The 27708-nt window shown below is 53.1% G+C and overlaps 1 protein-coding gene across 1 annotated transcript in view; it reads left to right on the top strand.

Moving 5' to 3' along the window:
• The window catches only part of p3h2 (prolyl 3-hydroxylase 2), a 79349-nt gene that overhangs the window by 35665 nt on the left and 15976 nt on the right, over positions 1 to 27708 (top strand). Inside the window, exons 2-6 of the mRNA XM_052018496.1 lie at positions 18604 to 18756; positions 19385 to 19574; positions 25411 to 25542; positions 26480 to 26622; positions 27488 to 27577. Coding sequence (XP_051874456.1) covers positions 18604 to 18756; positions 19385 to 19574; positions 25411 to 25542; positions 26480 to 26622; positions 27488 to 27577 — 708 coding nt within the window. The remainder of the gene's footprint in view (positions 1 to 18603; positions 18757 to 19384; positions 19575 to 25410; positions 25543 to 26479; positions 26623 to 27487; positions 27578 to 27708) is intronic.

The following is a 27708-nucleotide window of genomic DNA, read 5'->3' on the forward strand; positions in this document are numbered from 1 at the left end:
TCATTCCTGTACCTGGGTGAGCACAACTGCACACAATCCTCCAAGTGCGGTCTCACCAGCATTGTGCACTGCTGTAACATGACATCCCGACTCTTGTACTCAGTGCCACAACCGATGAAGGCAAGTATGCCAAACGCCGCCTTCTCGAACCTGTCTACCTGAGTCTCCACTTTCAGGGAGCTACGTACCCGCACTCCTGGGTCTCCCTGTTCTACAACACTCTCCAGGGCCCTGCCATTTACTGTGCAAGTCCTGCCCTGGTTTAACTCCATGGAATTAAATGGAGTTAAATTCCATTTGCCATTCTGTGGCCCACTTCCCAAGTTGGTCTAGATCCCCTTGTGAACTTGGATAACCCTCTTCACTGTCCACTGCACCAATTTTCATGTCATCCGCAAACTTACTAACCATGTTAGCCATTGTCGTCCAAATCATTAATATAGACTACCCACAACATTGGGCCCAGCACCGATCCCTGCAGCACACCACTGGTCACAGGCCTCCGCTCTGAATACCAACCCTCCACCACCACCAAGTCAATTTTGTATCCAAATGGCTAGCTCACCCTGACCTTAATTTTGTTTAATTATCTCTTTCATAGCCTTCTGAAATAACTCCACCAGTTAACCCTTGCAACCCTAAACATCCCAGCAAATTTCCCTTTCATAAACCCGCGTTGACTCTGCCCGGTCCTGATACATTTTCCAGTCACCGCTTCCCTAACAGTAGTTTCCACCCAGTTACTGACTGCAGGCAAACTGGTCACTGTTCTCTGTTTTCTTCATTAAATAGCAGGGTTCTCTCAGCTACCTTCCAATCTGTAGGAACCAATTAAAGCCTTACTTAACTGTGGGAAGAACTTCAGAAAATTGTTGCTGAGCTGTGGCCAAAGTTGTAGAAACGTAACAATGACTTTCCTGGATGGCAGTAATGTGCCAGAGTTGGCTGGTATTTTCAGCCCAGGAGAGAGGAGCAGTTTAAACTGCCAGAATTTTATCCCAGATAATTGGGCTGTGTCCTGAGGGCTGGAGGGGGCACTTGGCAGATTCCTGGTCAGGTGGTCCTATGTCCCACCGAGGGGTGTCACCAGCACCAAACCAGCTGAGCCTCCTGGATTTGAATGTGACCTGAGTCCTTGTCTCTTCAGTGACTGGGGTGTCCTGAGACTGGAAGCTACAGTAAACAAAAGGTGTTAAGTCTGATGTACTTTGAAGCCTTGTGTTTATTGTTCTGGAACTTCTCGCAACTGAACACATAATTAATCAAAACTTTTTTAAAAATTCAAACTCCCCTCCTCTGCAATTTGCAAGGCAGCTGGAGGATTGGAACTGCCAGCACTCTTTGGAGGTACTCAATTGGACTATTTACATTTGTGAACAAAATGAATCCTAGAAATTCTCAGCACAGAATGGGTCGTATGGCCCAGAATGAAGCAGTGCCACTTTCCTCTGCTTCCCTTTCCTGGTCCTTATCCAAGAGGTTCTGCTCTCTCTGGTCCCTCAGCTGGACAGCATGGTTGTAACCTGATTTATTGCCCTGTCTTAGACTGGAGTGTGCGTTTGAGTGGCTCAGTTCAAGAACCACTCGTCTAAATCAAACCAAAGCTGGTCACAGATTTCACCTTGTCACGTCTGGAGGAAACCGGATTTCTGCATCACACCGGTGGACGGGACAGGGTGGTGATGCCAAAATCCCTGGGGAATGAGGTGTGTAGCGTGGCACAGGGGTCCAAGGAGATGGGGGAAGCTCCACGTCACCGCACAATGCTGATTGTTACTGACGATGTGTAGAAATTGTTCCTTAGCCTTGGAGAGCAGACAGCTTCCTGTCAAACGTGCTCCAGTTTAAGCTCCTGCCTCGCTGGCTGCAGTTTCCCAGTAAATAAAAAGCCAGCTGTTTTTAATTCTGAACTCCTCTTCCTCATTTGGCAGCCTCACACACAGTCTGGGGGATGTGAGCCGGACTGTGCACAGAGGAGCTCAGTGAACCCAGTAAACAGGCACAGAGCAGAAATACCAAACATCAAAGCCCAGAACGTGCCGAGCACTTCATCCGAAGTTCAGCTGTGGGGCACAGGGTCATCTCCTGCTGCTACCTCCCCACCTCCTGTGGACGGGCAGTGACAGATCCCTGCTGGACCTCCAGTCGGAGTGACCATTCCTGTGTTCACCTGGTGACCAGCACCGGCTCACGGTGAAATGTGTCACAGCTCGGCCAGGAGATCCCGTTAACGGACACCCCCTTGGTGGCTCCCTGCACAGGAGGCAGTCTGTTAAATCCTGTGTCTTGTGATGTGACAACATCTCAGTTCGTGTTCCTACCCCTGCTCACCAAGGTGTCCCTTCCGTGGCTTCTAACCAGTGGGTACGGTCCAACTGTGCCTCCAGGGAGCCCTAAAGCCCCGGCTGGCCCCACAGAGCAGCGCTGTGGGAGTGCTGCACTGCCAGTGAGGTGGTTAAAGAGGATCAGCCATGCCAACATTTAAAAGGTATGTGGATAGGAAGGTTTAGAGGGATATGGGCCAAACACAGGCAAATGGGACTAGTTCAGATGGGAATCTTGGCTGGCAGGGGCCGGTTGGGCCAAAGGGCCCATTTCCATTCTGTCCTCCTTTACTAGCCAAGGCACAGAGCACCAGAGCCGGAGGGACCTGCAGGAGCTATGTACAAGACTGCTAGAGTGCTGCAGACCATTCTGGTCACCACGCCTGCAGCAGCTGTGTACAACACCACTGGGGTGCTGCAGACAGTTCTGGTCACCACACCTGCAGCAGCTGTGTACAACAGCTGGGGTGCTGCAGACAGTTCTGGTCACCACACCTGCAGCAGCTGTGTACAACAGCTGGGGTGGGTGCTGCAGACAGTTCTGGTCACCACACCATGGGGCAGGTGAGATGCAGAGCACCAGAGCTGGGGGATACCTGCAGGAGTGTGGAGTGCTGCAGACCATTCTGGTCACCTCACCACGGGACGGGTGAGATAGCACTGGAGGGGTGCAGAGGGGATTCCCCTGAATGTTGCCGGGACTGGAAGGCTGCTCCCATTGGGAAAGATTGGCAAGGCTGGGGTTGTGCTCATTGGAACCGGGAGGCTGAGGGGAGATTTACACGAGGAGTATTGAATTCCAGGATCGAGGATCATCTGTTGCTCTCAGCAGAGGGTGAAACACTGGGGCAGATGTTTACAGTAATTGGTGGAGAGGTCGGAGGAGAGATGAGGAACAGTCTCCCTCTCCTAGATAGTAATTGGGGGGGAGGGGTCCTGGAACTCACTGCCTGGGACTGTGGCAGAGGCAGAGACCCTCCCCACATTATGTGGTACTGGGTGTGTGCTTGGAGCCATGGGGCTGTGGACTCCGTGTGGGGCAGTGGGGTTAGGTGAGGAACTCTCAACTGGCACAGACAGAATGGGCCAAATGGCCTCCTGTGTAGTGAGTGTTACACGGTTCTATTGGATGCTGAATTCCTCCTCCCAGGCCCCGACCTCACCCAGCATCAGTCTGCCCCATCACTGGGGAAAGCCAGTGGGCGTCTGGGGCCAACTAATCATTTAGCCAGGGGAGAGCCCTTTCAGCCAATCAGACGCTGGGGTAAGTGCAGGAGCAACCCTCGGCCCCCGAACTGGCCCAAGGACCCCGTGGTAGTTGAGGCCCTCCAGGGCAGGCCTGCCTCCTGACCTCGAGGCCTAGCACGCTGGCTTCTCCCCTCCACAGGCTGGGCAGCAACAGCAGCTGCTTTGTGCTGATGTTCATGCTGCCCCAGGAGAGCTGGCTTCAAAGCAATCCAATTCCTCTTGAATCTAGGGATGTTTTTGTAAAGCAAAGGTTTTAAATGGATGGCTAGCAATGGAAAGTTGGGTTAATTTGCTGCCACACTGGGCTGATTGTTTGACGCGTGCACGGTTGGCTCTGGAGCACCATAAATCAGTCAGACTTCCCACAGGAGCCCCCTGTCTCTGCCGAATTCCTGCTCCAGACAACACAAAAACAAGCACGCCATTTCCTCACATTCTCACTGTGTCGAAGTACGTCCGGGAGGCCTGGTGTGCACGAGAGCTGGAGGTGGCTCAGTCCATTGATCCTGCTCTGCTTTCATGGTGGCTCTTGGCTCACGGAGAGGGAGAGAGTCCTGTGTCTGTACACCACACCCCCGGAAACCGCATGACGGGGCAGTGAGTGTTGATGTAGGCAAGTGTTAACGTGGGCAGCGCACTGGTGCAGCAGGTAGTGCCAATGTCTCACTGCCCCAGAGACCTGGGTTTGATCCTGACCTCGGGCACTGTGTGGAGTTTGCACGTTCTCCCCGTCACAGCATGGGTCTCCCCACACATGGAGCACCTCGCATTAAATGATGCATTGGTTGCGGATGAACACCAGTAGGGGAAACTCATCCAGCTGTTCACCTGTCCTAAGCAGCCGTTGACATCTCTGGTCTGCGTTGCTCCTGTCTATTCATGGTGATGTGCGGTCACACTCTGCAGCTGTCTGCAGTGGTAGCTGGTGTCTGCGTGTGTATGTGTGCCCTTGTCCAAACGTTTGCTCTTGAATTCTGTAACTAGACTGCCAACGTCCTCCCTGGTGCCTCCGTTATCCACTTCTGTAAACGAGCCATGTCTGTCCTTTGACAAAGCCCAGTTACAGTCTCCCAGAACTGGCTTATAGACAAAAGGTCATTGTTAGGTAAACCTTGTTCTCTCCTATCCCATGGGCTTGAACTGACGAGTCTGTCGTTACTTTGGGAATTATGCACTGCTGTCTCACAGTGGAACTGCCCTTCCGCATCTGTGGAGGGCTTGGGGACTTTCTGAGGGTGTGGGAGTTGTGGTAGAAATGAAAATTCTTCATGTCTTTGCATGAGTTTCATCAAATCACACAGTTTTATCACATAGGATCATTTAAAGGCTGCAATGTTAAAATAGGCATTGACCCAACCGGTGTAGCTGTTCTCACCCCACATTCCCTTCCTGCCCCCAGCCCTCCAACCCACACCCAAGTGACTGCTGCTTCACTCACTCAGGCACCGAGAAGGAGAGACATGGTATTTGACCTGGAATGACCTGGTTTTCACAAAGGAGGAGCAGGTTCTCCCTCTCCCTCTCTCTCCCTCTCTCTCCCCCCCGTGAACACACACCGACTGAACAAGCCCACCCTGTGCTCGAGAGGCAGCACCACTTCTGATGGATGCCTTGTTGCCCTCACAGCTCGACCCACGTTCAGAAGTGTCAATGGTCAGTTCACCACCAGTGGGTTTCCCTCATCCTCTGGTAATGTTATTCCATGCGCTCCTATCCACCAGTCCCTGACACACTGTTATCCACCAGCCTTCCCCACCCTCCCTCCACAGCACCACTGCCACGTGCTCTCCACCCTATCATGACCCTCCCCTTTGTTCTCCCCACCTCTCTCCCTTCCTCTTCCATTCCTAACATTCCCAGTTCCTCCTATCCAGAGATGCAGTCTGACCACGTGTGACCATCCTGTAGACTACATCAAATGCACTGCCCTCATTGTCATCCCCACTACATAGAACAGTACAGCACAGTACAGGCCCTTCGGCTGTACCTGCTCCACCATCAATCTACCCCTTCCCTCCTACACAGCTCACAACCCTCCATTTTTCTTACATCCATGTGCCTATCTAAGAGTCTCTTAAATGTTCCTATTGTATCAGCCTCTACCACCACCCCCGGCAGTGTGTTCCAGGCACCCACCACTCTCTGTGTAAAGAACCTACCTCTGACATCTCCCCTGAACTTTCCTCCACTCACCTTAAGCTGATGTCCTCTGGTATTGGCCATTGCCGCCCTGAGAAAACCTCCATGGATTGTGAAAGGGAAATCACTTTGACTAATCAGTGAAATGTTTGAGGTCATAACTGGCAGAATAGATGGGGGAGGTGCGCCAGTGGATGTGATGCACTTGGATTTTCAGGCATTTAATAAAGTACAGTGGCAGTGGGGCAGTGCACTGGCCTGATTGAGGACTAATGGACAGAAAATCAGAGGGTGGGAATAAATGGGTCATTTTCGGTTTGGGGGTCTGTCTCGAGCGGGTGTCACAGGGATTGGTGCCCCGGCTGTTCACAGTCGGGGTGAGGAGAACAAGTGTAATAGATCCACGTTTGCAGACGAACGGTAGTGCAGGTTGTTGGGACGCTGCAGAGAGGTGTTGGGGAACAGACAGGATAATTGAATGGGTGAGGATGTGGCAAGTGGGACGTCTTGTGGAAAAATGTGAGGTCACCCACTTTGGTGGGGAAAAGTTGAAAGGTGAAGTACTTTTAAATAGAGTTGGAAAGGGGTTGGTGTTCCAAGTGACCTGAGTGAGTGTACTTGTACACAGGTCACTGAACATTAGGGCACAGACGAACCAAGCAGTTGGGAGGGTAAACAGTGGCCTTCGTTGTAAGACGATTTGAAAACGAGTGAAATCATCCTTCTGGAATTACATTTATTCTTGTGTTCTTTAAAATGGGGGGCTATGTGGGAGGGACGGGTTAGACAGATCCTGGAGCAGGATAAAGGCCTGTACTGTGTTGTAGTGTTCCATGCCTGAGGAGACTTTCAGCACTTCCTTGAATTTTTTCCTCTCTTCACCTCTGGAATCTGCTCCCCCCCCCCGGGCCGGGAATCTCCTCATCTCTCTTCCTCCCCCTCCCCCACCCCCCCGTAGGGCCAGGGAGATGGCGTCCACTGTAGACCTGTTTCGGTGATAGGTGAATTGCAGTGCGTTGGGGTTGTCTGGGAGGCTGGAGTTGATGTGTGCCATGACCAGCCTCTCAAAGCACTTCATGATGGTGCATGTCAGAGCCGCCGGTCGGTAGTCATTAAGGCACGTTACCTTGCTTTTCTTCAGTTCTGGGATGATGGTGGTCTTCTTAAAACAGGTGGGAACCTGAGATTGTAGCAGGGAGAGGTTGAATATTTCCGCAAATACTGATCTGAGTACACGGCCAGGGACACCATCTGGGCCAGATGCTTTCCTTGGGTTCACTCTGGAGAACTGATCTTGTGTCCTTGACGGTGACCACGGGTTCATTTGTATTGGAGGTTGTCAGGGTGGGTGGTAACAATCCACTCCCCTTCTGTTCAAAACGCGCATAGAATGTGTTAAGCTTATCGGGAAGGGATGCGCTGTTGTCGGCGATGCAGCCTCACTTCGTTTTATAGCCCGTTATAGCGTGTAAACCCTGCCACAACTGACGGCTGGTCTGGGACTCTGAACCGGTATTGTCTCTTGGCATTCCTGATAGCTTTCCGGAGGTCGTATCTCGATTTCTTGTACAGGTCACGATCGTCAGATTTGTGTGCAGCAGTCCTCGACTTCAGTAGGGAGTGGATCGATCTCCCAGTTCTGAAGATTAGCTCCACAACTCCATGCAGCTTGTCGGGGGTGAGGTGCAACATTGCAGCCTTTGCAAGCCTGTTGGTCGAGAGTGGCAGTGAGGCCAGCCTGGATAGGCTGCTGTGGGATGGAGTGAAGGCCAGTCACAGTAGGGGCAAGGTGTTCCTTACAGTGGGAACCGACTGCCTCTCTGTCCCTGATGACTCCACCCCTGTTCCTGGCACTCAGTGGGGCTCTGAGCAGAGCTGGGAACATGGGCAAGAGGGGGACACGTGTGGAGGGAGGCTGTGTCCAAGAGCTGATGTTCCTGAGGCCACAGTCTCAGAGTTAGAGGTTGGCCATCCAGGACTGAGATGGAGAACTTCCTTCACCCAGGGGTACTGAATCTTTGGAATCCTCTACCCCAGAGGTTTGAGGAGGCTCCATCACTGAATACGTTTAAGGCAGGGACGGACAGACATTTGGATGTGATGGGGATCGTCTGATGTAGGCTTAGTGCAGCAAAGTGTTGCTGGGTTAAAGATCGCAGCCTTATTGAACGGTGCAGTCAGCGTGAGGTTCTGAGTGACCAACTTCTGTCTGTTTCTTATCAAGTTGAGTTTATTGTCAAGTGCACAAGTAAGGTGAGATGCCGGTGCAGTGAAACACTTGCAGCTGCATCACAGACATGGGTACGGACAGCACACGCAACATAATTGCCAGTGAGAGTCTGTGAGTGAAACTTCTCGTCAGTGGGGCCTGCAGATTTTGACCAAACGTGATGGTTACTTGGATGTGAGAGTCACAGAGCTATACAGCACAGAAACAGGGCCTTCAGCCCAACTCGTCCATGCCGACCAAGTTGTCTCCCTGACCTAGTCTCACTTCTCCGTGCTTGGCCCATATCCGTCTAAACCTTTCCTATCCATGTACCTGTCCAAATGTAACTGTACCCACTCTACTGCTTCCTCTGGCAGCTCGTTCCACACACCCACCACCCTCTGTGTGGAAAAAGTTGCCCCTCAGGTCCCTTTTAAACCTTTCCCCTCTCACCTTAAGCCTGTGCCCTCTAGTTTCGGTCACCCCTACTCTGGGATAAAGACTGATCACCCATGTTATCTGCACCCCTCATGATTTTATAAACCTCTAGGGTCACCTCTCAGCCTCCTTCGTTCCAGGGAAAACAGTCCCAGCCTGTTCAGCCTCTCCTTATAACTCAAGCCCTCCAGTCCCGGTAACATCTTTGTGAATCTTTCCCGCACCATCTCCAGTTTCTTGATATCCTTCCTATAGCTTGGCGCCCAGAACTGCACACAATATTCCGGGTGCAATCTGACTAACATCTCGTACCGCTGTACTGTAGCCGGGTGTCTCAGTGACCCAGTCTGAGAGCCGCCTCTAAATGATGCCTCTGGTGAAAAATGATTTAAAAGTTCAAAAGCTTCCAACCAATAATCATTCCCTTCAAATATCACCCAGATCATGTTTAAAAACATGCAGAATGAGTTGCAAAGTGAATCAAAGTTCTCTTGGCATTTGACTTTCCCTCAGATGTGTGAAGCTCTTGGCAGGAGACCACACTCGCCTTGTACAGCCCGGGGTCAGTATTGGCCACAGCAGCCAAAGCTTGGCACTGCCCATGTGCTCAGGGGAGGTAGCTGCGCGTCTCACTGAGGTGTCATTCATTTCGTGAGGAAGTGGGCAAGAGGGCAGGCTGAAACAGTGATTGGTAGGTGGTGCCCAAACTCTCAGTGGCATTGAGGAGAATGCTCCGGCAATGAAAGGGAGGACTGAGCTGGTGTTTGTTGATTCTCGAGTTCCCGTAGAGGAAGCTGCTGCTCAGGACATCACGGCAAGAACGTGAACAGCAGCTGGTCCTGTGCCCCACTGTTTCAAAGGCCCCATTCATCGTGTCAGCCCTTGGACTGGCATTTGCTGTGGTCCCCACGGTCTGATCTGTTTTAGAAGACTGCATGGCACTTTCTTTTGATGTGAAGTTGGCTGGGAAGGTTTTTTCAGAATTGCTACCGTTTCTGAGAAGCTGGAAGTTAAGAATGTGAAATGTGTTGGAATGGCTGCGATGTGGAGAACTCCACATAACGTTCTTTCATGGGCTGGGCTGCTGGTGGAGCCTGGACTGTTGGTCACAGATTGTGGGGGAGTGCCTATCTCTCTAACTCTGCCTGAGCAATTTAACATGCTCCTACTTGGCTGCTGATCGCTGTGCAGATTGAGAGCATTCCTTCAGCTTCTGAGAAAGAAACATTGGATCATGTTGTTCACAGTGGGAGAGGGAAGGATTCTGGACTCTGACTCAAGGAATAAATAAGCAGGTCATACTGTGCACAGTTCTCCAGCTGTGGTCTCATCAATGCCATGTGTAATGCAAGCATAACCTCCCTATTTTGTATTCTGTTCCCCCCACAATAAATGACAACTCTGTTTGCTTTCCTAATTACTTGGGTGTACCCGTTTCCTAGCCGTTTGTGAATGGTGCACTGGGACACCCAGCTCCCTCTGCATCTCACAGCTCTGTAACCTCCCACATCCCAAACATGCGCATGCTGGGAGGTGAGTTGGCTGCTGCAAATTACCCCTAGTGTGTAAGGGAATGTGGAGGCAGCTGGGGGGAGATTGCAGACTGTGAGACGTGGAGTGGTGTAAATGGGTGGTTAATGACAGCACCGACTGATGGGCCGAAGGGCCTGCTTCAGTGCTCTAACCCTCCTCGACTCTGAGCAACGCTTCGGTTTGTCTAAGTCAGGCTCGTCACAAGTAGCTGTGCTCAGGGTCGGGGAGTGCGGGCTCACCAGAACGAAGGCAGGGTTGGGCTGAGTTGTCTCCGGACTAGGTTTTTATTCACTGAGCAAAAAACCATGGTGGAAGAACTCAGCGGGTGGTGCAGCGTCCATGGAGGAGAAAGGTGCAAGTCGGTGCTTCACCCTGTCCTGGTGCAGGGTCTTGACTCAATGTCAACTTGCACCTTTTGCCCCACAGACGCTGCTCGAATCACGTTCTGTTCATTGTTCCAGATTCCTGCAGCCTCTCGCCTTTCCATTCCTGGGGTTTACGGGATGTGACTGGGCTGGTTCACACACAGAGGAGTTAGTGTGTTCGGTCTCTCCCTTGTGGACTCCAGCATGGGCACTGATGCCTAAGGTCCAAACCAGGTGGTTGAGGAGTGCTAGTGCGGGAGTCTGGCACTGCCCTGCCCTGCCCTGAAAGGCTGCAGGTTCTGGGGGTAATTAGAGCCTTCAGGACTGAGATCAGTAGATTTGGACAAGGGTGTGAAGGAATGGGAAGAAAGGCAAGAAGTGAAGGTGCTGTTCAGAGCTGGCATGGTAATCGAGGGGCTGAATGGCCTCTTCCTATTCCTCTGCTTGTGTCTGTTCCCTTATAGATCCTCCTGTTCTGGCCTCTGCCCCTTGCTGATCCTGTACTGTAAACACTGACTCATTGAAAGTGTTCCTCCGCTCTGCACACTGCCCTGATTCCATCGCCCCCCACCCACCCCCCACCCCACCCCTCCCCCATTCCACACACCATCCCCCACCCCTCCCCACTCCATCCCCCATTGCTCCCCCTCCATCCCATCACCCCAGCCCACCATCCCTCCTCCACCCCTGCCTTCCAAGTCACCCCCAGCCCCCTCACTCCTCCACCTCCCAGCCCCTACATCCCAACCCCAGCCTGTACACCCCACCTCCAGCCCCTCCACCCTCAGCCCTTTCACCCCACCCCCAGCCCGTACACCCTCAGCCCCTCCACCCCCCAGCCCGTACACCCTCAGCCCCTCCACCCCCCAGTAACACATCCCACATTATCCGGTTCTATTCTCCCACAGTCCCATCAACCCCTCCAGGTTCTACCCCTCACCCACACACTGGCGGCAATTTACTGCGGCCAATTAACCCACCGACCCGCATGTCTTTGGGATGTGGGAGGAAACCCGAGCACCCAGGGGAAAGCCACGCAGTCACAGGGAGAACGTGCAAACTCCACACAGACAGTGGCGGAAGTCGGGGTGGAAGCCGGGACACAAGAAATTCTGCAGATGCTGGAATCTGGAGCAATACACAAAAACTGCTGGAGGAGCTCAGCGGGTCAGGCAGCATCCGTGGAGGGAAATAAACAGTCGACATTGCGGGCCGAGACCCTTCATCAGGACTGGAAAGGAAGAGGGCAGAAGCTGGAATAAGGAGGTGGTGGGAGGGGGAGGAGCACACGCAGGCAGGGGAGAGGTGAGTCCAGGGAGAGGGACGGTAGTGGGAGAAGATGTAAGAAGCTGAGAGGTGATAGGTGACGAGGCAAAGGGCTGAAGGAGGAGGAATCTGGTAGGACAGGGCGGTGGACCATGGAATAAAGGACAGAGGAGGGGAGGAGAGGAGATGGGCAGGTCATCAAGGTGGGGGAAAGGAGCCGTGGGGATAAGGGAAGACAAAGGAGTGGGAGGGGAAGAAACAGAAGGGGAGGGGTTACCGGAAGTTGGAGAAATCGATGTTACGGCCGTCAGGTTGGAGACTCCGAAGGCGGAAAATGAGGTGTTGTTCCTCCAACCTGAGGCAGCCGCGGAGAGGTGGGAGTGGGATGTGGAATTGGAAGTGGGTGGAAGCTGGGACCCTGGTGCTGTGAGGCAGTGCCTCTACCCAGTGAGCTACTGTGTTGTCCTAAATCACCCTGACCCCAGCCCAGACCCAGGGAAAGTCATTTTGTATCGGACCTCGTGGCAAGTAGATCAGAAAGTTGCCCCTCACAACGCTGCCTCCTCCCCTGGCTTTGGCACCAGTTGTGCTGAGCTGCACTGTACACGAGGTTGTCTGTGCTGAGGCTCGATGGGCACCAAATGTTCAGCCCACCCACTGGGCACAGCCAAGTTCCAAAGGCAGGACGATTGGCACTGACACCGTGGGACGTCGGTGTTGGTGGAACACTGGGAGTGGCTTTGGATGCTGACCAGTTAGGTGACCCAGTGGTTGACATTGTGACAGGAACCAAGATTGAAATGTGGTCGCTAGTGGCAATCGGAACAGCAAGTCCAGAGGTGTTTGTCAAGGCATAGGCTTCCAAGGGTGCCGATGGCAACCAATGCCGGCGTGGCTCGGGAGCCCAGGTGCAGGGTGAATGGGGAAGGGCTGTGTCTGCAGAATCCCGAGGAGGAACTCTTACAGACAATACCTTGGAAGTATTTAACCTTTGCGGGTCAGACAGTTCTGCGTGCCCTCACTTTTGGTGGGGGTGGGATGTCGGCAGGGGTAGGGTGGGGGGTGGTGGGTGGTTGGGGAGGTCTCTGCCTCACCGTTGGGGCTGATCAGACGGTCTCGGTTGGTGTAGGATGGGGAGGGGGGAGCAGTGTTCAGGGTGTCTGGCTTGGAACAAGACAAAGGTTAGACAGGGTTAATCTCACCCCCACAACTCCGGAATGTGGACTGTGAAAACTTTTCCATTGGGCTGTGGGCTGACTTGAATTCTTTAGGAATTACATAACTCTCTTGCTGTTGCTATAGAAACCAACAGTTGAGCCAACACATTGCTGTGTCGGGCTGGTGAGGGGGAGAGGGGACCTCCTCATCGGTCCGCTCCTGGGCTGGGACAAGGTGCCCAGCGGGGGTCTGGGCAGCGGGCGGTGCGGGTTCCGACTGAGCCGACTGCCTGCCTTTCCCCCAGGGATATGTCTGTCCCTGAGAGTCCCTGGAGAGGGAGCACGTGATGCCTGCACGCTCTCTGACCTTCCAGGACCAGTGGGCCTCCTGGACAGGGGTGGTCAGGACCTGACACCCCCTGGAGGGTGTGGACACAAGGTGTGCCTGGCTCTGCTCCATTCCTCGGTCCATCACCTGGGTCTCACCGTGGGTGGCGCTGAGCTGTGGGGTTGAGGGCCGAGGTTGTGAGGGTGAAGAGTGAAGGGAGCTGAGTGGTCCTGCGCCGGGCACCGTCTGAAGGCGTGCAGGTTACACCCATCACCCACGGAGGGCCGCACAGGTTGGATGGCTGGAGGGTGTACTCCTGTGCTGGATCGCACAGTGCCTGGTACTCTCCAAGCTGTCCTCACCAAAGGAGGCCATTCTGCCTATGCCTGAGTGCCAGTCTCAGCACATTCCCACCCTGTGGGTCACGGGTTTTCGAGGCCCATCCAGGTGGGGGAGGTTTCTGTCTCCACCCACTGCAGGCAGTGAGTTCCAGACTTCCTCTCAGGGGGAACGTTTACCTTACCCTGCTACCATGAACATCAACGTCTGCCCCCCAGATACTGACCCCTCCATCAATGGGGATCCACCTTCTCACTCACCCTGACCCCTCCACCAATGGGGATCCACCTTCCCAATCACCCTGACCCCTCCACCAATGGGGATCCACCTTCTCACTCACCCTGACCCCTCCACCAATGGGGATCCACCTTCTCATTCACCCTGACCCCTCCACCAATGGGGATCCACCTTCCCAATCACCCTGACCCCTCCACCAATGGGGATCCACCTGCCCACTCACCCTGACCCCTCCACGAATGGGGATCCACCTTTCCACTCACCCTGACTCCTCAACCAATGGGGATCCATCTGCCCACTCACCCTGAGTCCTCCACCAATGGGGTCCACCTTTCCACTCACGCTGACCCCTCCACCAATGGGGATCCACCTTCCCAATCACCCTGACCCCTTCAGCAATGGGGTCCACCTGCCCATTCATTCCGATCTGAATCCTGCTGAATCCTTTGACAACCTTCCTCACTGTCCACAGCTCCACTTTTCGTGTCGTCTGCAAACTTACCTGATCACGGACATCAGAATGACCACTACCGTCTAGCTTCTATGGCCAAGGCCATTTCAGATCCAATTTACCAACTCACTGTGGATCCCGTGCATCTTAATCTTCTGGATCAACTCATCATGACGGTCCTTGTTAAATGCCCCACTGAAGTCCATGTGCGAACACCCATTGCCCTTCCCTCATCAATCATCTTTGTCACCTCCTCAAAAAATTCAATCATATCGGTGAGACAGGACCTTCCCCGCACATGCTGACTGTCCCTAAAAAGCCCACGCTTTTCCAAATGTAAGTAAGTCCTGTCCCTAAGAATCTTCCCCAATAATTTCCCTGCCACTGATGTAAGGCTCACCGGCCTGTAATTTTGTAGCTTGTCCTTGTAGCCCTTAAACAGAGGAATAACATTGGCCATTCTCCAGTTTTCTGGCATCTCACCTGTGTTCTAATTGTGTTCTTGTATAATTGTGTATAATATGTGTTTAAGTTATGTTTTTCTTGTGCGTGCTGCTCATCTGACGCTCTGTGCCTGTGATGCTGCTGCAGGTAAGTTTTACATTGCACCTGTGCACACATGGATGTGCATATGGCAATAAACTTGACTTTGATGCAAAGACTTCCATCAAGGGCCAGCAGTCTCCTCCCTTGCTTCCCTGGTTATCCTGGGATAGATCCCATCAGGCCCCAGGGACTTATCCACCTTAATGTTTTCAAGACACCCAACACCAGCACCTCCTTGATATCAACATGCCCTAGTAAATCAATGTACCCCTCCCTGATCTCACCACCATCCTCCTTGGTAAATACCAGTGAAGTATTCCTTTAGGACCTTGCCCACATCGTCTGGCTCCGTGCATAAATCCCCTCCTTTGTCCATGAGTGCCATGGGATTCTCCTTAATCCCACTGACCAACGGTAACTTCATCTGGGTTACCTGGCCTAGACTTCTAGCTTGGGTTACCTGTCCTGGGTTCGGTGATCTGGGTTACCTGGTCTGGGTTAGGTGGCCTGGGTTACCTTGCCTGGGTCTGAGTTACCTGGCCTGGTTTAGGTGGAGAGGATTAAGAAGTAATTTGCAGTAACTTGGGTTTTCCTGAGCTGGTGTTTTGACGGAGAAGGTTTGTGTTGTGTGTGGTCCTGTGTCAACGGGATCTGTCACAGACGGGAGAATCCCAGCCCCTCTCCAGCATGAACACCTCCTGGCTGAGGAACAGAGCTATCTGTGGGGCTGTGGGCACCACATCTGGGCTGCTGCTGTGGTGTACCGCTGTTGGACTGGTGCACCGTCACAGATGCCCCCACCAGGCCTGATTGGCTGTCCATGGAGACTTGGTCTGGGATTGAAGAAGTGGTTGGGGAACAGTGACCACAGCTCAGGATAGCTGTAGATAGGGATAGGTATGGGGCTAGCAGGAGGGGTTTAAATTGGAGTAGGGCTAATTATGAAGCCATAAGGCAGGAACTAGGTAGAGTAAACTGGGAAAACCTTTTTGCTGGCAAGTCCATGTCGAGCATGTGGGAAGTGTTTAAGGATCAAATACACAGGGTACAGGATAGGTATGTCCCGATTAGAAGGAAGGACATGGTATTCAAAATAAGGGAACCTTGGATGTCCAGAGAAGTGATGAACTCAGCCAAGAAGAAAAAGGACAAGTATGTAGAGCTTCGGAAGTTAGGCTCAGACAGAGCACGTGAGGAATATAGAGAAGCTAGAACTGAACTCAAGAAAGGAATTAGGAAAGCCAGGAGGGGCCATGAAAAGTCCTTAGCAAGTAGGATTAAGGAGAATCCAAAGGCATTCTATACCTATGTCAGGAATAAGAGGATAACGAGGGAAAGGGTAGGACCATTTAAGGATAAAGAAGGGAATCTATGTTTGGATGCAGAGGATGTGGGTGAGGTTCTGAATGAGTATTTCTCTTCAGTATTTACCCAGGAAAGGGACATGGAGGATGCAGAAATTGGAACTGAGGGTGGAAACGTGTTAGGGCATTTAGAGGTCAAGGAGGAGGTAGTGTTAGGTCTCCTAAACAGTATTAAGGTGGATAAGTCCCCAGGGCCCGATGGGATATACCCCAGGTTACTGACGGAGGCAGGAGAGGAAATGCTGGGGCCTTGACCAGCATCTTTGTGTCCTCTTTGATCACGGATGAGGTCCCGGAGGACTGGCGAGTGGCTGATGTTGTTCCTCTATTTAAGAAAGGAACAAGGGAAAATCCGGGGAACTATAGACTGGTGAGTCTCATGTCAGTTGCAGGGAAATCGCTGGAGAAAATTCTTCAAGATAGGATATACGAGCATCTGGAATCCAATGGCTTGATTAGGGAAAGCCAGCACGGCTTTGTGCAGGGCAGGTCATGTCTTACTAACCTGGTTAAGTTTTTTGACAGGATGACGAGAGAGCTGTGGATGTCATCTGTATGGACTTCAGGAAGGCATTTGACAAGCTCCCACATAATAGGTTAATGAAGAAAGTTCAGATGCATGGGGTCAGTGGAGAATTGGCTGTGTGGACCCAGAACTGGTTTGCCCACAGAAGACAGAGGGTGGTGGTTGAAGTGACTTATTCGCGCTGGAGGCCTGGAGTGTTCCCCAGGGATCTGTGCTGGGACCTCTGATGTTTGTGATGTACATAAATGACCTGGATGAGTATGTTGATGGGTGGGTTAGTAAGTTTGCAGATGATACCAAGATTGGTGGAGTTGTGAATAGTGTAGGAGACTGGCGATGGATACAGCGTGATATAGATCAGCTGCAGATGTGGGCAGAGAAATGGCCGATGGAGTTTAACCTGGACTAATGTCAAGAGGCAGTACACTCTTAAGGGCAAGACCCTTAACAATGCTGAAGAGCAGAGAGACCTTGGGGTGCAAGTCCATGACTCATTGAAAGTGGCTACGCAGGTAGACAGGGTGGTTAAGAAGGCTTATGAAATGCTTGCTTTCATTAATCGAGGTATTGAGTACAGGAGTCAAGAAGTTACGACGCATCTCTGTAGAAATCTGGTTGGGCTGCATTTAGAGTATTGCGTGCAATTCTGGTCACCTCACTATAGCAAGGATGTCAAGGGTTTAGACAGGGTGCAGAGGAGGTTTACTAGGATGCTGCCTGGATTAGAGGGCATGTGCTATCAGGAGAGGCTGGACAAACTTGGGCTCTTTTCTCTGGAGTGGCAGAGGCTGAGGGGTGATCTGTTGGAAGTATATAAAATTATGAGGGGCATAGATAGGGTGGACAAGCAATATCTTTTTACCATTATTGAGTGTCAGTAAAGGAGTTGTTGACCCACCACAGCAATTGGTTTCCATCAGTGTGGGGCCACGAAAGTGTTTTGGACCAGTGCCCTGTTCTCTCCCCACAGTGCTGCACCCCCCATGTTCCCTCACTCCCCGAACATCACCTCTGACCACCCACACGTGTAGTTTGAAGGTGAAGTCACAGTGGGTGCGTTGAGTGGTCCACCCCTGTCACCAGGAGTCTCCTCCCCCATGTGAAATGGACATCTATGCCCAGGTCAGGTACCTAAGCCTGAATACACTCAGCTATTTGGCAGCATTAAGCATCACATTTAAGACCCTATCTGCTGTGCTGGAGTTTGTTCACACACTTGCTTTTGGGCTGCAGCTCTCCTGTGGGAATTGGCCAGTCCCCAGGGATGTGAACGTGTCTGTGTCCACATGCGGCAGGACTCCTGAGAGTCGAGGAGTGTCCCAGTTTCCAGGAGTTTGCTGGTACACGTCGCATTCTTGCAGCATGAATGAGCAGCTCCCACTGCGTGGGCTGGACCACAGCAACTGTTTATCACTGCTCACTGTTCCTGGCCAAGAACAATGTGCTTCTACAAACAAGAGAAATAGTTGAAGGGCTGCGGGGAACTCTGGTTAAAACTTGCCTTCATTTTGAACCATTCGTCTGAACAATCAGTGACACGTTGGTTTCCAGGGTGTGGGCACTCTGGGAGTGACTGCCAGCTGTTGCCCTGATGGGCTGGGATGCTACCACAATGCAGATGTTGAACAGTCAGGCCTTCCTTAATCTGACGCAGTTTCCCAGAAAGCAACCGGCACCTTCACTGGCTCATCTGTGACCTTCAGCCCCCTTCCCCAAGGATTTACTGTGACTGAGAGCTGACCCCTCAGTCCTGGGTCAGAGGGTGCGAGTAATCAGACCAGCTGCCACTCACCCCACAGACCCGGGTTCAATCCCGACCTTTGCCGCTGTCTGTGTGGAGTTTGCACATTCTCCCCGTGTCTGCGGGGCTTCCCCCGAGTGGGTCAGTGGGTTAGTCGCTGTTGAAGATTGTCCCCATTGTGGATAGGTTTTTGGAGAATCAGTGGGAGTTCTGGGCTTGTGAAAGAGAGTAGGTTGCAGGGAAATGATGGGGTTGATGAAATTGCTGAGAGAGTTGGTGGGACTCGATGGCCACATGGTCCCCTGTGTTGTACCAGGATGAGATGTTTCACCTGAAGGTGCCGTCAGCAGCAAGCCCACACTTAACGCGATCTCCATCACGACTTCTTTCAGCTGAACCAGCTGGACAAGGCTGCAGCTGCTGCCCACACCTTCTTCCTGGCCAACCCTGAGCACATGGAGATGAGGCAGAGCCTGGAGCGGTACAAGCAAATGCAGGGTGTAGAGGAACGCCACTTCATCGATCGGGAAATGCGGCAGTACATGGTAAGGGGCAGAGGCTTCAGGGAGACGTGCTGGAGCTGAGGATGGGAACAGTCACAATGTTCCAGGGATTTTGGATTCTGCCGTCCCATGGGGCTGCGTGGAGAATGTTTGGGAACGGTGGTGGGGTGGGTGGTCGGGAAGCACTGTCTGACACTGGGACACTGCACTGGGAACCAACCAGTGTGTTACACATGTGACAGTTCACAGCAGCTATGATCTCGAACGTTAAAGAACGAATGGCGTTGAGTCCTGGGTGACTGCGTGCACTGCGGCCTTGGGGCGTTTACCTGATGCTGGTTGTCAGCCCAGCCTGATGTGGGCACCAGGTGTCAGGTCACCGATGCACTGTTGCTTTAAGTAGCTGCCCCAGTATCACCACCCCAATCCGGTCCCCATCCCGACTCGGGTCAGTGTCGGACCCCGTCCCCAGTCCAGGTCAGTGTTGGTCAGTAAACGCCAGCCCACACAGACAGGGCTGCTAGTTTTGGTGGGAGGTGTGTCCCTACAGTGTCAGGTTTGCGGTGCGCGGGCTGTCACCTGGGCCGCTGCGCGAACTGTCACCTGGGCCGCTGCGCGAACTGTCACCTGGGCCGGTGCGCGAACTGTCACCCGGGGTGGTGTGTTGCAGGAGGCCTTTAACACGGGGCTGAAGCACTACAACGAGGAGCAGTACGCCTTGGCCATCACGTCATTCGAGGAGGCTCTGAGGCAGTTCTGGCAGGCGGAGATGGAGTGCCGCGCTTTCTGTCAGGGACCACAGGACTTCGATGGGAACAGGCAGCAGTTGAAGGGTCTGCACCTTTACGAAATCATTGCAGGTAGGATGGGCATTTGCACCGTGAGCCTGCTCACTGATGGTGAGACAGCTCTGTGAGGGGCAGTCAGTGTGAAAGGGAAGGAATTTACACATTCATGCTGTAACAGAACGTAGAAAACCTACAGCACAATTCAGGCCCTTTGGCCCACAAGGTTGTGCCGAACATGTCCCTACCCTAGAAATTACTAGGCTTACCCATAGCCCTCTAAGCTCCATGTACCTATCCAAAAATCTCTTAAAAGACCCTATCGTATCCGCCTCCCCCACTGTTGCCAGCAGTCCGTTCCACGCACTCACCACTCTCTGAGTAAAAAACACCCCTGACATCTCCTCTGTACCTACTCCCCAGCACCTTAAACCTGTGTCCTCTTGTGGCCTGGGGAAAAGCCTCTGACCATCCACACGATCAATGCCTCTCATTATCCTTATATATCTCTCAGGTCCCCCCCCTCATCCTCCATCGCTCCAAGGAGAAAAGTCCAAGTTCCCTCAACCTGCTTTCATAAGGCATGCTCCCCAGTCTAGGCAGCATCCTTGTAAATCTCCTCTGCACCCTTTCTATGGCTTCCATATCCTTCCTGTAGTGAGGCGACCAGAACTGAGCACAGTACTCCAAGTGGGGTCTGACCAGGGTCCTATATAGCTGCAGCATTACCTCTCGACTCCTAAATTCAATTCCACGATTGATGAAGGACAATACACCGTATGCCTTCTTAACCACAGAGTCAACCCGCTCAGCCTCTTTGAGCGTCCTATGGACTCGGACCCCAAGATCCCTCTGATCCTCCACACTGCCAAGAGTCTTACCATTAATACTATATTCTGCCATCATAGTTGACCTACCAAAATGAATCACTTCACACTTATCTGGGTTGAACTCCATCTGCCACTTCTCAGCCCAGTTTTGCATCCTACCTATGTCCCTCTGTAACCTCTGACAGCCCTCCACACTATCCACAACACCTCCAACCTTTGTGTCATCAGCAAACTCAATAACCCATCCCTCCATTTCCTCATCCAGGTCATTTATAAAAATCCACAAAGAGTAAGGGTCCCAGAACAGATCCCTGAGGCACACCACTGATCACCGACCTCCATGCAGAATATGACCCGTCAACAACCACTCTTTGCCTTCTGTGGGCCAGCCAGTTCTGGATCCACATTGCAATGTCCCCTTGGATCCCATGCCTCCTTACTTTCTCAATAAGCCTTGCATGGGGTACCTTATCAAATGCCTTGCTGAAATCCATATACACTACATCTACTGCTCTCCCTACATCAGTGTGTTTAGTCACATCTCAAGAAATGCAGTCAGGCTCGTAAGGCAGGACCTGCCCTTGACAAAGCCATGCTGACTATTCCTAATCATATTATACGTCTCCAAATGTTCATAAATCCTGCCTCTCGGGATCTTCTCCATCAGCTTACCAACCACTGAAGTAAGACTCACTGGTCTATAATTCCCTGGGCTAGCTCTATTCCCTTTCTTGAATAAGGGAATAACATCCGCAACCCTCCAATCCTCCGGAACCTCTCCCATCCCCATTGATGATGCAAAGATCATCGTCAGAGGCTCTGCAATCTCCTCCCTCGCCTCCCACAGTAGCCTGGGGTACATCTCATCCAGTCCCGTCAACTTATCCAACTTGATGCCTTCCAAAAGCTCCAGCACATCCTCTTTCCTAATATCTACATGCTCAAACTTTTCGGTCTGCTGCAAGTCATCACTATAATCACCAAGATCCTTTTCCGTAGTGAATACTGAAGTAAAGTATTCATTAAGTACCTCCACTATTTCCTCTGGATCCATACACACTTTCCCACTGCTGCACTTGATAGGCCCTATCCTTTCGCATCTTATCCTCTTGCTCTTCACATACTTGTAGAATGCCTTGGGGTTTTCCTTAATCCTGTCCGCCAAGGCCTTCTCATGTCCCCTTCTGGCTCTCCTAATCTCCTTCTTAAGCTCCTTCCTATTAGCCTTATACTCTTCCAGATCTCTAACATTACCTAGCTCTCTGTACCTTTTGTAAGCTTTTCTTTTCCTTTTGACTAGATTTATTACAGCCTTTGTACACCACGGTTTCTGTACCCTATCATAACTTCCCTGTCTCATTGGAATGTATCTATGCAGAACTCCACACAAATATCCCTTGAATATTTGCCACATTTCTTCCATACTTTTCCCTGAGAACATCTGTTCCCAATTTAATCTTCCAATTTCCTGCCTGAGAGCCTCATAATTCCCATTATTCCAATTAAACGCTTTTCTAACTTGTCTGTTCCTATTCTCTCTCCAATGCTATCATAAAGGAGATAGAATTAAGATCACCTTCTCCAAAAAGCTCTCCCACTGAGAGATCTGACACCTGATCAGGTTCATTTCCCAATACCAAATCAAGTACAGTCTCTCCTCTTGTAGGCTTATCTACATATTGTGTCAAGAATCCTTCCTGAACACACCTAACAAACTCTACCCCATCTAAACCCCTCACTGTCTGGAGATGCCAATCGATGTTTGGGAAATTAAAATCTCCCATCACAACAACTCTGTTATTCTCACATCTTTCTAGGATCTGCTTCCCTATCTGCTCCTCGATATCCCTGTTACTGTTGGGCGGCCTGTAAAAAAACACCCAGTAAGGTTATTGACCCCTTCCTGTTCCTAACCTCCACCCACAGAGACTCCGTAGACAGTCCCTCCATGACATCCACCTTTTCTGCAGCCGTGACACTATCTCTGATCAACAGTGCCACTCCCCCACCTCTTTTGCCTCCCTCCCTGTCCTTTCTGAAACATCTAAAACCCAGCACTTGACATAACCATTCCAGTCCCTGAGCCATCCAAGTCTCTGTAATGGCCACCACATCATAGCTCCAAGTACTGATCCAAGCTCTAGGCTCATCCGCTTTGTTCACAGTACTCCTTGCGTTAAAATAGACCCATCTCAACCAGTCGGTCTGAGCATGTCCCTTCTCTATCACCCTCCTATCCTCCCTCTCGCACTGTCTACAAGCTTTCTCTATTTGAGAGCCAAACACCTCTTCCCCAGTCTCTTCAGTTCAGATCCCACCCCCCCCAACAATTCTAGTTTAAACTCTCCCCAGTAGCCTTAGCAAATCTCCCCGCCAGGATATTGGTCCCCCTGGGATTCAAGTGCAACCCGTCCTTTTTGTACAGGTCACACCTGTTCCAAAAGAGGTCCCAGTGATCCAGAAATCTGAATCCCTGCCCCCTGCTCCAATCCCTCAGCCACGCATTTATCATCCACCTCATTCTATTCCTATACTCACTGTCGCGTGGCACAGGCAGTAATCCCGAGATTACTACCTTTGAGGTCCTGTTCTTCAACCTTCTGCCCAGCTCCCTAAACTCACTTTTCAGGACCTCATCCCTCTTCCTACCTATGTCGTTGGTACCAACATGAACCACGACTTATGGCTGCTTTCCCTCCTGCTCAAGAATGCTGTGGACCCGATCAGAGACATCCTGTATGTAGCAGACATCCTAATGTAGCACGGAAACAGACCCTTCGGCCCAACCTGTCCATGCTGACCAAAATGCCCATGTATGCTAATTCCATTTGCCTGTGTTTGGCCTGTGTCCCTCTAAACCTTTCCTGTCCATGTACCGGTCTAAGTTTCTGTTAAACATTGTAATTGTACCCACCTCCTCTGGCAGCTCGTTGCACACACCCACCACCCTCTGTGTGGAAAAACCTGCCCTTCGGGTCCCCTTTAAATCTCTCCCATCTCACCTTAAACCTGTGCCCTCTAGTTTTGGACTCCCCCCCCCAGGGAAAAGACTGTGACCATCTACCCTATCTCTGCTCCTCATGATTTTACAAACCTTGATCAGGTCACCCCTCAGCCTTCTTTGCTCCAGGGAGAACAGTTGCAGCCTGTCCAGTCTCCCGTTGTAACTGAAGCCGTCCGGTGCTGGGAACATCCTCGTGGATCACACAGCACGGTTCGCTCCATTCGCCGCTACAGCCAAGATCTCCTGCTGGGCACCCACTTCAGTTCCACGTCCCATTCCCACACTGACGGGTCTGTCCTCTGCCTCCTCTACTGCCACCTCGAGGTCAGGTGCAGGCTGGAGGAACAACGCCTCATATTAAACCTTGGCAGTCTCCAACCTGATGGCCTCGAGCTTCCCTCTGTTCCCCCCACCCCCACCCCTTTTGCTGTCCCTCATTCCTGTGGCTTCTCTCTCCCCTCCCCCACCCTCACGACCTGCCCGCCGCCCCCTTCCCTTTATTCCATGGTCCACTGTCCTGTCCTATCAGATTCCTCCTTCAGCCCTTCCACCTCTCACCTCCCAGCTTCTCACATCACTCCCTTTCACCCACCTACCCTCCCCCCTCACCTGGACTCACCCCTCACCTGAACTCACCTGTCACCTGTGCTCCTTCCCCTCCCCCAACCTCCTTATTCCGGCTTCTGCCCTCTTCCTCTCCAGTCCTGATGAAGGGTCTTGGCTGAAACGTCGACTGTTTATTTCCTCCGTGGATGCTGCCTGACCTGCTGAGTCCCTCCAGCACTGTGTGTGTGTTGGTACAGAGCTGCTTGAGTTGGATTTAGAGTTACTAATAACTGGGAAGGTGTAAATGCTTCAACCACATTGCTGAAGCTCCAACGTCGATGGTGCCAGGAATGCCAAGAAAGCTTTGGGAATTTAATTTACAATGTTGTCAGTGAGTTACTTGAGAAGCTCTCAGCCTGCCTGTGTTAGGTGTGCATTGGGTAGAGCTGACTGTTCCAGATCACTGGCCCACTGGTCTGAGTTTGGCCACGGGCCAGGTGTTGAAGCCATCCACGAGAGGATTTATTATTACTGAGCAGTGGACTTCCCTCACTGCTCATGGCCCAGAACTGACCCAGCTCCACATCAGCGTTCCAACTGGGCTCTGACAATTTTGGTTGCACATCTGGCTGACCAGTGGGGGGACCTGCTGCACATCTGGCTGACCAGTGGGGGGACCTGCCGCACATCTGGCTGACCAGTGGGGGGACCTGCCGCACATCTGGCTGACCAGTGGGTGGACTTGCCGTCAGAATTGGTTTGATTCAGAGGTAGCCTGCCATTCTTGGCAAGTACCAGAGGAAGGGTGGTCGGGGGGGGGGGTACCTGGCGAGGTCCCGGAGGACTGGCGAGTAGCCAATGTTGTCCCTTTGTTCGAGAAGAGAAATAGGGGAAATCCTGGAAACTATAGACCGGTGAGTCTCATGTCAGTGGGAGGGAAGCTGCTGGAGAGGATTCTCGGGGTTTATGAGCATTTGGGAAACCATGGCCTCATTAGGGACAGTCAGCAGGGCTCTGTGAGGGGCAGGTTGTGTCTTAGTAACCTGACTAAGCTTTTCGAGGAGGTGATAGAGGTGGTCTCGGGCTGGTGCGGGGGCAGGCAGGATGGTCGGTTCTCTGGGAGGTGGGGGGTGTGGTCTGTGGTGAGGGGAGGGATGATCTGGGGGCAGGGGGTGGTCAGTGGTGAGGGGAGGGGTGATCTGAGGATGGGGCGGTCAGTGCTGTGGGCTGGGGGATAGGGTCAGTGGTGAGGGGTGGGGTGATCTAAGGATGGGGGACGGTCAGTGCTTTGGGCTAGGGGGTATGATCGGTGGTGAGGGGTGGGGTGCTCTGGGGATGGGGGACGGTCAGTGCTCTGAACTGGGAGGTATGATTGGTGGTGAGGGGTGGGGTGCTCTGGGGGTGGTCATTACTCTGGGCTGGGGGATGGGGGGGGGGGGGGGGTGGGGGTGCAGGAGCCGGGGATGGGTCGGGGGGGAGCTGGGGTCTGGGTCCGGTGTGTGTTGTGACGTGCAGTGTGTTTCTCCCCCAGACCATTACCTGCAGGTGCTGCTGTGTGAACACGACTGTGTGAGGGAGCTGTCAACTCGAGCTGGCCGACTCTCGCCCATCGGCAACTACCTGCCCATGCACTACGACTTCCTGCAGTACTCCTACTACAGGGGTGAGGCAGCCGCCCCGTCCCCATCACTGCCCCCAGCCCGTGTCCTCCCCACGGTGACCCGTGTCCATCCCGTGTCCTCCCCACGGTGACCCGTGTCCATCCCGTGTCATAAGAACGTAAGAACTAGGAGCAGGAGGAGGCCATGTGGCCCGTCGAGCCCGCTCCGCCATCCTGGCCGTGGACTCAGATGCACCTCCCTGCCTTTTCCCCAGAACCTTAATTTCCCGGCTCTGCAAACATCCCACGTCCTTCCCCCAGTGACCCAACCATCGCGTGTTCACCCACGGTTCACCCCGTGTCCTTCCCCCAGTGACCCGACCATCCCGTGTTCACCCACGGTCCACCCCGTGTCCTTCCCCCAGTGACCCGACTATCCCGTGTTCACCCACGGTCCACCCCGTGTCCTTCCCCCAGTGACCCGACCATCCCGTGTTCACCCACGGTCCACCCTGTGTCCTTCCCCCAGTGACCCGACCATCCCGTGTTCACCCACGGTCCACCCCGTGTCCTTCCCCCAGTGACCCGACCATCCCGTGTTCACACACCATCCACCCCGTGTCCTTCCCCCAGTTGAGCTGTGTCCATTCTGTGATCAACCCATGTCCACACTTTCCGTTGGTCCCCCTCCCCGGGACCTTGACACTGCCCACCCCTCCAGCTGTTCCCCACCACTGCCCACCCCTCCAGCTGTTCCCCACCACTGCCCTCCCCACCACTGCCCACCCCTCCAGCTGCTCCCCACCACTGCCCACCCCTCCAGCTGCTCCCCACCACTGCCCACCCCTCCAGCTGCTCCCCACCACTGCCCACCCCTCCAGCTGCTCCCCACCACTGCCCACCCCTCCAGCTGCTCCCCACCACTGCCCACAGCTCCAGCTGCAGTGTGACCCCTGCGGACACGGAGACCGTTCCTCACCCTCTCTCTCTGTCCCTGCAGTTGGCAACTATGAGAAGGCGTTGGAAGCCACCAAGTCCTACCTGCTGTTGCAGCCGACGGACGAGGACATGCTGGAGAACCTGGAATACTACCAGCTGATGCTGCTGGACGTCCTGGACACAGACAGTGTCACCCCTCGCCAGGTCAGTCCCACTCTGCCCTGGTGTGTGGGAACATTCCTGAGGCACGGAGTGTCCGTCCCTCCCCTCACCCACCCCCACACCACACGTGGGGCTGTCACACCTACCGCACTGAAGGCGTTCAGCCCTTCTCCAGGGTTATTACTTGTGTTTCTTCATTAGTCACGTGCATCGAAACACAGTGAACTACATCTTTTGCGTCGAGTGTTCTGGGGGCAGCCCGCAAGTGTTGTCACGCTTCCGGTGCCAACATAGCATGCCCACAACTTCCTAACCCGTATGTCTTTGGAATGTGGGAGGAAACTGGAGCACCCGGAGGAAACCCACGTAGACACGGGGAGAACGTACAAACTCCTCACAGACAGCGGCCGGAATGACTGTAAAGTGTTATGCTAACCGCTACACTACTGTGCCTGCCCTGTGAGTGCTGACGATGTGTGAGCTGTGGGTCAGCGAGATGTCTCCTCTGGCCCGTGTTCTGGGGATTTGCGCTGCTGCCCAGCCCACCCCCACTGGTGCTCGGTTTAATGTGGGACAGAGAGTCGCCCAACAGGGAAGCAGCCCATTCAGCCCATCTCCTCCATGCTGGGCCCTGGGCACCCATCCACATTAATCCCACCTCCCAACACCTGGAGCACAGCCTCCTTAGCCCAGGTGATTCAAGGGCTTGTCTGCACACTTGTTAAGTGCAGTCAGTGACCCAGACGCACTGCTCTCTCGGGCAGTATGTCCCAGGCGCTTATCGCTCTCTGCCTCTCAGACCCCCTGAATGCCTTCCCCCTTGCCCTGTCTCCACCTCACCGGACGGGAGGACAGCTGGTGTCACCTGTTGCATCCCTCAGTGACGGCCTGTTGTTTGTGTGTGCAGGAGCTGCTGGGGTACATGGAGAGGTATCAGCTGGAGAAGGAGCTCCTGCAGTCACTCAGCGCTGAGCTGGAATTCCCCTACGTGGATCCGGTAGGTGGATGCAGTGTGTGAGAGGGCCGGGAGCTTGGATTCTTGGAAATCCAGGTGTTAGAAGCACGGAGCCCATGGATGGCAGAGTGAGGGGTGTTCAACAACAGGGCAGAGGGAGTGTGTAACGGGTC

The sequence above is a fragment of the Pristis pectinata genome, chromosome 6 (genome assembly GCF_009764475.1).
Source record: "Pristis pectinata isolate sPriPec2 chromosome 6, sPriPec2.1.pri, whole genome shotgun sequence".
Taxonomy (NCBI): domain Eukaryota; kingdom Metazoa; phylum Chordata; class Chondrichthyes; order Rhinopristiformes; family Pristidae; genus Pristis; species Pristis pectinata.